General features: G+C 30.9%; 1 protein-coding gene and 1 pseudogene across 1 annotated transcript; both read right to left on the bottom strand.

Annotated features, from left to right (window-relative positions):
- Nucleotides 1-2,865: 2,865 nt before the first annotated feature.
- On the bottom strand, nt 2,866-4,796 carry LOC133298471 (receptor-like cytoplasmic kinase 176). The gene is made up of 6 exons (XM_061497760.1): nt 4,739-4,796; nt 4,224-4,588; nt 4,001-4,136; nt 3,710-3,852; nt 3,487-3,610; nt 2,866-3,365 (listed from the first exon to the last, which is right to left on the bottom strand). Exons 1-6 carry the CDS (start codon nt 4,794-4,796, stop codon nt 2,866-2,868), a joined length of 1,326 nt encoding a protein of 441 aa, XP_061353744.1.
- A 4,273-nt stretch (nt 4,797-9,069) lies between these two features.
- Nucleotides 9,070-10,998, bottom strand: LOC133298470 (receptor-like cytoplasmic kinase 176; annotated as a pseudogene).
- Between the last annotated feature and the right edge of the window lie 477 nt (nt 10,999-11,475).

Raw genomic sequence — 11,475 nt, 5'->3', positions numbered from 1 at the left:
ATCCTTATTTTTGCAGTTTAAAATTTGAATTTTTAATAACCTTGATTAAGTGCAAGTCAGCAAATTTTTGTTTTTTTTTTTCATAAAAACATCAATTATAACTACTAAAAAAATCCAAACCTACAATTTACATTCAAATCTAAAAAAAAAGAAAATAAATGGAATTCAAACTTTGGCAAGTTTGCTGATGTGTCGCTTTCTCCTTCACTTTCAGCTTTGTGTTCACATTACAGAATTTGAAAAACCTTTCCTTCTTTGATAAATCAGTTAATAAAATAAATATAAAACAAAATCAATTTTTCAAGATGAATTCGATGGACAAGATTTTTTGATTTAAATCAATGGTCAAGATTTGTTGTAAATGTTGGTGGCAGATAGCTCATTAATGTATATATGATTGCTCTTTTAATTTCCAAATTTGAATTTGAAATTTAACTTGAAATTTTAAATTTGATTTTTGAATTCTGAATGGTGAGAGGCAACTTATTTAATGTTGACAGCCTTACAGGCAACTCATTGGAATTGGTCAGCTGATTCAATTGCTTTTTACATTGGAATTGCTCATCTGAATTTTAAATTTTGAAATGGAATGACTCAGCTGTTTTAATTGCTTTTTACATTGAAATTGTTCATCTGATCAATAAATTTGAATTTTGAATTTAAAATATGGATGGTGGGAAAAGATTTGGAAAGTTTTGGGTCATCTAATTTAAAGGAATTCCATTCTTTGGCAAGTTTGCTGATGTGTCGCTTTCTCCTTCACTTTCAGCTTTGTGTTCACACTACAGAATTATAAAAACCTTTCCTTCTTTGGTAAATCAGTGAATAAAATAAAATAAATATAAAACAAAATCAATTTTTCAAGATTAATTCCAAATTTTGAATTTAAAATATGGATGGTGGGAAAAGTTTTCGAAAGTTTTGGGTCAGCTAATTTAAAGGAATTCCATTCTTGGGCAAGTTTGCTGAGTTGTCGCTTTCTCCTTCACTTTCAGCTTTGTGTTCACACTATAGAATTATAAAAACCTTTCCTTCTTTGGTAAATCAGTGAATAAAACAAAATAAATATAAAACAATATCAATTTTTCAAGATTAATTCGATGGACAACCTTTTTTGATTTAAATCAATGGTCAAGATTTGTTATAAATATTGGTGGCAGACAACTCATTAATGTATATCTGACAGCTCTTTTAATTTCAAAATTTGAATTTGAATTTTAACTTGAAATTTTAAATTTGATTTTTTAATTATGAATGGTGACAGGCAACTCATTTAAATCTATGGCATCGAAATATGGATTTTTATTATCCTGATTCAGTGGTATTCAAAAAAATTCTTTTGTTTTCCAAAAAAAATAACAAATTTCGTACTTATTTTTAAAATTTAAAGTTCGGATTTTTTTTAACCTTGATTCAGTGTAATTCTAAAATTTACAACTTTTGAAAAATAAAAATATTTTCTAAATACTCGAAAGAACCCACTCTACGGTTTGAATGTATAAAAATAATAAATTTGATTAGAACATTTGATCCTTATTTTTGCAGTTTAAAATTTGAATTTTTATTAACCTTGATTAAGTGGAATTCAACAAATTTATGTTTTTTTCCATAAAAATTGCAATTATAACTACTAAAAACATCCAACCCTACAATTTAAATTCAAATCTAAAAAAAAGAAAATAAATGGAATTCAAACTTTCGGTTCTGATTTTTTAAAATTTAAAATTTAATTTTTTACCAACACCCTTATTGATATTCCCTAAACCTTTTTCCTTCTCTACATTTTCAACAAACATTTTCAGTGGTATTTAAAAATTTACTTTTGTTTTCCAAAAAAAAAAATATTTCGTACTAATCAACAAAATCGCAACCTACAAATTTCTTACTTATTTTTAAAATTTAAAGTTTGGATTTTTTTTAACCTTGATTCAGTGTAATTATAAATTTACAACTTTTGAAAAATAAAAATATTTTCTAAATACTCGAAAGAACCCAATCTACGGTTTGAATGTATAAAAATAATAAATTTGATTAGAACATTTGATCCTTATTTTTGCAGTTTAAAATTTGAATTTTTATTAACCTTGATTAAGTGGAATTCAACAAATTTATGTTTTTTTTCCATAAAAATCGTAATTATAACTACTAAAAAAATCCAAACCTACAATTTACATTTAAATCTAAAAAAAAGAAAATAAATGGAATTCAAACTTTGGCAAGTTTGCTGATGTGTCGCTTTCTCCTTCACTTTCAGCTTTGTGTTCACATTACATAATTTGAAAAACCTTTCCTTCTTTGGTAAATCAGTTAATAAAATAAATATAAAACAAAATCAATTTTTCAAGATGAATTCGATGGACAAGATTTTTTGATTTAAATCAATGGTCAAGATTTGTTGTAAATGTTGGTGGCAGATAGCTCATTAATGTATATCTGACTGCTCTTTTAATTTCCAAATTTGAATTTGAAATTTAACTTGAAATTTTAAATTTGATTTTTGAATTTTGAATGGTGAGAGGCAACTTATTTAATGTTGACAGCCTTACAGGCAACTCATTGGAATTGGTCAGCTGATTCAATTGCTTTTTACATTGGAATTGCTCATCTGAATTTTAAATTTTGAAATGGAATGACTCAGCTGTTTTAATTGCTTTTTGAGGGTGGAAACAGACACCTTATTCAACTTCCCTAGATGCTTATCACCATAGATAATTGTGATAGACTCGCTAAAAAAAATTCAAAGAATCAGAAGTGGCCAATAGAAAGGCTATTAGCTAAAAATAGACTCGCTAGTTTAGCTAAAAATACCAAGATATAAATAACAGAAACTATACACAGCTAACATATTTATGGCTCAAGCCAAACCTATATCTCTGAACTTTTTACGTTCTTCCTACAACAACTGGCCACATCACAAAACTCAGGCCTAGGATAAGCAGAAGCCTTTCTGGGAGCATCTGCACTACCTTTGTCAGCAGTAGGGCGGCCGTTGGGATGGCCGAGTGCAGAACTGCGTTCGCGATGCTCTTTCTGAAGACAATTTTTTTTCTGCATGTCCTTTGGTTCCTGAAGCAGCTCTAATGCTCTTACCACTTCATCCATATTTGGCCTGCTTTTAGGTACTGCAGCAAGACATTGCAAAGCAAGTGTGGCTGCTGCTTGAGCTCGAGTATGGGAATATTGTCCCTCAAGACGCGGATCCATTACTCGAAAAACTCGGCGTTTGTTGGATAGGTAAGGTTTGGCCCATTCAACTAGGTTATGTTCTCCAGGTGGTTTGTTATTGTCTATAGCTCGTCTTCCTGATATTATTTCGAGAAGAACTACTCCGAAACTATATACATCACTCTTTGCAGTGAGATGACCTAGCAGAACAAAAAAAAATCCAGTTATGAAAATATAACAGGCATCACTTCCTTGTTTGCATATTAATATGTAAAACTAAAAACTAATTAGGAATACAATACACCAGAGATAATACCATACCTGTTGCAAGATACTCCGGTGCCACATATCCACGGGTTCCGATGACCCTAGTAGAGACATGGGTTTTATCACCAGTTGGCCCATCTCTGGCCAACCCAAAATCAGAGAGTTTGGGCTTATAGTTCTGCAAAGCACCATGTGATGAAGCATTTTAGTAATCAAGTAATAAATGCATCATATTCAACCATAACAGGACATGCTAAAGTTGGAATTATGTACATACAGCATCAAGTAGGATATTTGAAGTTTTAAAGTCACGGTATATGACTTTAGGTTCTGTACTATGGAGAAAAGCGAGACACCTTGCAGCCTCAAGGGCTATTTCCAATCGTAAACTCCAAGAGAATGACTGATAATAAGAACCTCCTGCATTAATGATGATTTCAGGCAACATATTAGTATTAGATTAGAACTTACAATTGAACTTTAAATAATAATAAATAAATAAAAAAAAATCTTTTAATGGGAACAAAAAGAATTAGTCGACGACTAAAATAGAAGGTAAGGTAGTAACTTCTGAAGAGATGATTGTCCATGCTGCCCTTAGGCATAAATTCATAAACCAGAAGCCGATGCTGATCCTCGAAGCAGTATCCTATTAACTTGACAAGATTAGGATGCTGCAGATGCCCAAGATAGTTGATTTCAGCCTGAAGATTAGAATAATAATAATATGCATCAGAGAGGAGAGGAGAGGAAACTGAAGATTAGAATAATAATATTGAATTGATACTAACCAACCATTCTTTGTGACCCTGGAAGCCCTCTTGGTTAAGCCTCTTTACAGCAACAATCATGCCGATTCCTGGTTTGGTAGGAGCAAGTGAATGCTCATCAATCCAGCCCTTAAAAACAGAACCAAATCCACCCTGCCCTAAGACACTATCTCGGCGGAAATTTCTTGTGGCTGCTCTTAGTTCACTGTAGCTGAAGCTTTTCAAATTGGAAGATTGCTGCAAGATCTCATCGTCACTTCTAGAAGTAGTAGTGACAGATATGGAGGCTGATGATGAATTACTGCTGCTATTATTTGAGGAGCTGATGTCATGGCCACTCCTCCTGCTTACGTTTACACGTACACTTCTAGAACTAGAAGTGAACCCTACATCAATGCCATGCCAAGAACATGCAAGTCAAAAAGGTTAATTAGCTCGCTCATTCACATATTGACGACAGAAAACAAACAAAAAATAAAATAAAATAAAATGAAGATGCAAAAGTCAAAAAGAAAAGAAGAAGGTGACCGACCGACCTGTAATGGAAGAAGGGCTCACACCCTTAATCCTCCTATTGCTAAAGCAACCACCCATCTTTATTAATCGATTTAAAAGGTTACTTACGGCTTTCAAATGCAAGCAAAAAAACAAAAAGGTGTCTAACCACGAAATTCGGTCACGGAGTCTATAATGTTTGTAGCCTCTTTTTTTTTTAATTTATAGAGGGGTTCGCAGTCTGGATTGGATCGGTGATTATGAAAATAAAAATTATCCCATCCAATCCCTTGTAATCATCCATTCAGTTTTTATGATTATTATACAAATAATATCTTTTGTATAGTCTGGATTGTATCGGTGATTTTGGAAATTAAAATTATCCGATCCAATCCCTTGTAATCAGTTTTATGATTATTATACAAATAATATCTTTTGTATAGTCTCGATTGTATCGGTGGTTTTGGAAATTAAAATTATCCGATCCAATCCCTTGTAATCATCCATTCGGTTTTAATCATCCATTTGGTTTTGGAAAATAAATCAATGGAAAAATTAAAAATATTTTCTAATTACTCGAAATAACCCATCCTACGGCTTAAATGTATAAAAATAATAAATTTGATTAAAATATTTGTTCCTTATTTTTTCAGTTTAAAATTTGAATTTTTATTAACCTTGATTAAGTGGAATTCAACAAATGTTTGTTTTTTTCCATAAAAAATGCATTTTTAAATACTAAAAACATCCAACCCTACAATTTAAATTCAAATCTAAAAAAAAAAGAAAATAAATGGAATTCAAACTTTCGGTTCTGATTTTTTAAAATTTAAAATTTGATTTTTTACTAACACCCTTATTGATATTCCCTAAACCCTTTTCCTTCTCTACATTTTCAACAAACATTTTCAGTGGTATTCAAAAATTTACTTTTGTTTTCCAAAAAAAAAAGATTTCGTACTAATCAACAAAATCCCAACCTACAAATTTCTTTCTTATTTTTAAAATTTAAAGTTTGGATTTTTTTTTAACCTTGATTCAGCGTAATTCTAAAATTTACAACTTTTGAAAAATAAAAATATTTTCTAAATACTCGAAAGAAACCAATCTACGGTTTGAATGTATAAAAATAATAAATTTGATTAGAACATTTTATCCTTATTTTTGCAGTTTAAAATTTGAATTTTTAATAACCTTGATTAAGTGGAATTCAGCAAATTTTTGTTTTTTTTTTTCATAAAAACAGCAATTATAACTATTAAAAACATCCAAACCTACAATTTAAATTCAAATCTGAAAAAATGAAAATAAATGGAATTCAAACTTTGTCAAGTTTGCTGACGTGTCGCTTTCTCCTTCACTTTCAGCTTTGTGTTCACATTACAGAATTTGAAAAACCTTTCCTTCTTTGATAAATCAGTTAATAAAATAAATATAAAACAAAATCAATTTTTCAAGATGAATTCGATGGACAAGATTTTTTGATTTAAATCAATGGTCAAGATTTGTTGTAAATGTTGGTGGCAGATAGCTCATTAATGTATATATGATTGCTCTTTTAATTTCCAAATTTGAATTTGAAATTTAACTTGAAATTTTAAATTTGATTTTTGAATTCTGAATGGTGAGAGGCAACTTATTTAATGTTGACAGCCTTACAGGCAACTCATTGGAATTGGTCAGCTGATTCAATTGCTTTTTACATTGGAATTGCTCATCTGAATTTTAAATTTTGAAATGGAATGACTCAGCTGTTTTAATTGCTTTTTACATTGAAATTGTTCATCTGATCAATAAATTTGAATTTTGAATTTAAAATATGGATGGTGGGAAAAGATTTGGAAAGTTTTGGGTCATCTAATTTAAAGGAATTCCATTCTTTGGCAAGTTTGCTGATGTGTCGCTTTCTCCTTCACTTTCAGCTTTGTGTTCACACTACAGAATTATAAAAACCTTTCCTTCTTTGGTAAATCAGTGAATAAAATAAAATAAATATAAAACAAAATCAATTTTTCAAGATTAATTCGATGGACAAGATTTTTTGATTTAAATCAATGGTCAAGATTTGTTATAAATGTTGGTGGCAGACAACTCATTAATGTATATCTGACTGGTCTTTTAATTTCCAAATTTGAATTTGAAATTTAACTTGAAATTTTAAATTTGATTTTTGAATTCTGAATGGTGAAAGGCAACTTATTTAATGATGACAGCCTTACAGGCAACTCATTGGAATTGGTCAGCTGATTTAAATGCTATTTAAATTGGAATTGCTCATCTAAATTTTAAATTTTGAAATGGATTGACTCAGCTATTTTAATTGCTTTTTACATTGAAATTGTTCATCTGATCAATAAATTTGAATTTTGAAATGGTTTCAAATTTTGAATTTAAAATATGGATGGTGGGAAAAGTTTTCGAAAGTTTTGGGTCAGCTAATTTAAAGGAATTCCATTCTTGGGCAAGTTTGCTGAGTTGTCGCTTTCTCCTTCACTTTCAGCTTTGTGTTCACACTATAGAATTATAAAAACCTTTCCTTCTTTGGTAAATCAGTGAATAAAACAAAATAAATATAAAACAATATCAATTTTTCAAGATTAATTCGATGGACAACCTTTTTTGATTTAAATCAATGGTCAAGATTTGTTATAAATATTGGTGGCAGACAACTCATTAATGTATATCTGACAGCTCTTTTAATTTCAAAATTTGAATTTGAATTTTAACTTGAAATTTTAAATTTGATTTTTTTTAATTATGAATGGTGACAGGCAACTCATTTAAATCTATGGCATCGAAATATGGATTTTTATTATCCTGATTCAGTGGTATTCAAAAAAATTCTTTTGTTTTCCAAAAAAAATAACAAATTTCGTACTTATTTTTAAAATTTAAAGTTCGGATTTTTTTTAACCTTGATTCAGTGTAATTCTAAAATTTACAACTTTTGAAAAATAAAAATATTTTCTAAATACTCGAAAGAACCCACTCTACGGTTTGAATGTATAAAAATAATAAATTTGATTAGAACATTTGATCCTTATTTTTGCAGTTTAAAATTTGAATTTTTATTAACCTTGATTAAGTGGAATTCAACAAATTTATGTTTTTTTCCATAAAAATTGCAATTATAACTACTAAAAACATCCAACCCTACAATTTAAATTCAAATCTAAAAAAAAGAAAATAAATGGAATTCAAACTTTCGGTTCTGATTTTTTAAAATTTAAAATTTAATTTTTTACCAACACCCTTATTGATATTCCCTAAACCTTTTTCCTTCTCTACATTTTCAACAAACATTTTCAGTGGTATTTAAAAATTTACTTTTGTTTTCCAAAAAAAAAAATATTTCGTACTAATCAACAAAATCGCAACCTACAAATTTCTTACTTATTTTTAAAATTTAAAGTTTGGATTTTTTTTAACCTTGATTCAGTGTAATTATAAATTTACAACTTTTGAAAAATAAAAATATTTTCTAAATACTCGAAAGAACCCAATCTACGGTTTGAATGTATAAAAATAATAAATTTGATTAGAACATTTGATCCTTATTTTTGCAGTTTAAAATTTGAATTTTTATTAACCTTGATTAAGTGGAATTCAACAAATTTATGTTTTTTTTCCATAAAAATCGTAATTATAACTACTAAAAAAATCCAAACCTACAATTTACATTTAAATCTAAAAAAAAGAAAATAAATGGAATTCAAACTTTGGCAAGTTTGCTGATGTGTCGCTTTCTCCTTCACTTTCAGCTTTGTGTTCACATTACATAATTTGAAAAACCTTTCCTTCTTTGGTAAATCAGTTAATAAAATAAATATAAAACAAAATCAATTTTTCAAGATGAATTCGATGGACAAGATTTTTTGATTTAAATCAATGGTCAAGATTTGTTGTAAATGTTGGTGGCAGATAGCTCATTAATGTATATCTGACTGCTCTTTTAATTTCCAAATTTGAATTTGAAATTTAACTTGAAATTTTAAATTTGATTTTTGAATTTTGAATGGTGAGAGGCAACTTATTTAATGTTGACAGCCTTACAGGCAACTCATTGGAATTGGTCAGCTGATTCAATTGCTTTTTACATTGGAATTGCTCATCTGAATTTTAAATTTTGAAATGGAATGACTCAGCTGTTTTAATTGCTTTTTGAGGGTGGAAACAGACACCTTATTCAACTTCCCTAGATGCTTATCACCATAGATAATTGTGATAGACTCGCTAAAAAAAATTCAAAGAATCAGAAGTGGCCAATAGAAAGGCTATTAGCTAAAAATAGACTCGCTAGTTTAGCTAAAAATACCAAGATATAAATAACAGAAACTATACACAGCTAACATATTTATGGCTCAAGCCAAACCTATATCTCTGAACTTTTTACGTTCTTCCTACAACAACTGGCCACATCACAAAACTCAGGCCTAGGATAAGCAGAAGCCTTTCTGGGAGCATCTGCACTACCTTTGTCAGCAGTAGGGCGGCCGTTGGGATGGCCGAGTGCAGAACTGCGTTCGCGATGCTCTTTCTGAAGACAATTTTTTTTCTGCATGTCCTTTGGTTCCTGAAGCAGCTCTAATGCTCTTACCACTTCATCCATATTTGGCCTGCTTTTAGGTACTGCAGCAAGACATTGCAAAGCAAGTGTGGCTGCTGCTTGAGCTCGAGTATGGGAATATTGTCCCTCAAGACGCGGATCCATTACTCGAAAAACTCGGCGTTTGTTGGATAGGTAAGGTTTGGCCCATTCAACTAGGTTATGTTCTCCAGGTGGTTTGTTATTGTCTATAGCTCGTCTTCCTGATATTATTTCGAGAAGAACTACTCCGAAACTATATACATCACTCTTTGCAGTGAGATGACCTAGCAGAACAAAAAAAAATCCAGTTATGAAAATATAACAGGCATCACTTCCTTGTTTGCATATTAATATGTAAAACTAAAAACTAATTAGGAATACAATACACCAGAGATAATACCATACCTGTTGCAAGATACTCCGGTGCCACATATCCACGGGTTCCGATGACCCTAGTAGAGACATGGGTTTTATCACCAGTTGGCCCATCTCTGGCCAAACCAAAATCAGAGAGTTTGGGCTTATAGTTCTGCAAAGCACCATGTGATGAAGCATTTTAGTAATCAAGTAATAAATGCATCATATTCAACCATAACAGGACATGCTAAAGTTGGAATTATGTACATACAGCATCAAGTAGGATATTTGAAGTTTTAGTCACGGTATATGACTTTAGGTTCTGTACTATGGAGAAAAGCGAGACACCTTGCAGCCTCAAGGGCTATTTCCAATCGTAAACTCCAAGAGAATGACTGATAATAAGAACCTCCTGCATTAATGATGATTTCAGGCAACATATTAGTATTAGATTAGAACTTACAATTGAACTTTAAATAATAATAAATAAATAAAAAAAAATCTTTTAATGGGAACAAAAAGAATTAGTCGACGACTAAAATAGAAGGTAAGGTAGTAACTTCTGAAGAGATGATTGTCCATGCTGCCCTTAGGCATAAATTCATAAACCAGAAGCCGATGCTGATCCTCGAAGCAGTATCCTATTAACTTGACAAGATTAGGATGCTGCAGATGCCCAAGATAGTTGATTTCAGCCTGAAGATTAGAATAATAATAATATGCATCAGAGAGGAGAGGAGAGGAAACTGAAGATTAGAATAATAATATTGAATTGATACTAACCAACCATTCTTTGTGACCCTGGAAGCCCTCTTGGTTAAGCCTCTTTACAGCAACAATCATGCCGATTCCTGGTTTGGTAGGAGCAAGTGAATGCTCATCAATCCAGCCCTTAAAAACAGAACCAAATCCACCCTGCCCTAAGACACTATCTCGGCGGAAATTTCTTGTGGCTGCTCTTAGTTCACTGTAGCTGAAGCTTTTCAAATTGGAAGATTGCTGCAAGATCTCATCGTCACTTCTAGAAGTAGTAGTGACAGATATGGAGGCTGATGATGAATTACTGCTGCTATTATTTGAGGAGCTGATGTCATGGCCACTCCTCCTGCTTACGTTTACACGTACACTTCTAGAACTAGAAGTGAACCCTACATCAATGCCATGCCAAGAACATGCAAGTCAAAAAGGTTAATTAGCTCGCTCATTCACATATTGACGACAGAAAACAAACAAAAAATAAAATAAAATAAAATGAAGATGCAAAAGTCAAAAAGAAAAGAAGAAGGTGACCGACCGACCTGTAATGGAAGAAGGGCTCACACCCTTAATCCTCCTATTGCTAAAGCAACCACCCATCTTTATTAATCGATTTAAAAGGTTACTTACGGCTTTCAAATGCAAGCAAAAAAACAAAAAGGTGTCTAACCACGAAATTCGGTCACGGAGTCTATAATGTTTGTAGCCTCTTTTTTTTTTAATTTATAGAGGGGTTCGCAGTCTGGATTGGATCGGTGATTATGAAAATAAAAATTATCCCATCCAATCCCTTGTAATCATCCATTCAGTTTTTATGATTATTATACAAATAATATCTTTTGTATAGTCTGGATTGTATCGGTGATTTTGGAAATTAAAATTATCCGATCCAATCCCTTGTAATCAGTTTTATGATTATTATACAAATAATATCTTTTGTATAGTCTCGATTGTATCGGTGGTTTTGGAAATTAAAATTATCCGATCCAATCCCTTGTAATCATCCATTCGGTTTTAATCATCCATTTGGTTTTGGAAAATAAATCAATGGAAAAATTAAAAATATTTTCTAATTAC

Source organism: Gastrolobium bilobum, unplaced genomic scaffold (genome assembly GCF_033153095.1).
Source record: "Gastrolobium bilobum isolate Gb01-03AN ecotype WA unplaced genomic scaffold, APGP_CSIRO_Gbil_v1 utg18492, whole genome shotgun sequence".
Taxonomy (NCBI): Eukaryota; Viridiplantae; Streptophyta; class Magnoliopsida; order Fabales; family Fabaceae; genus Gastrolobium; species Gastrolobium bilobum.
This window is presented reverse-complemented; position numbering and strand designations above follow the sequence as displayed.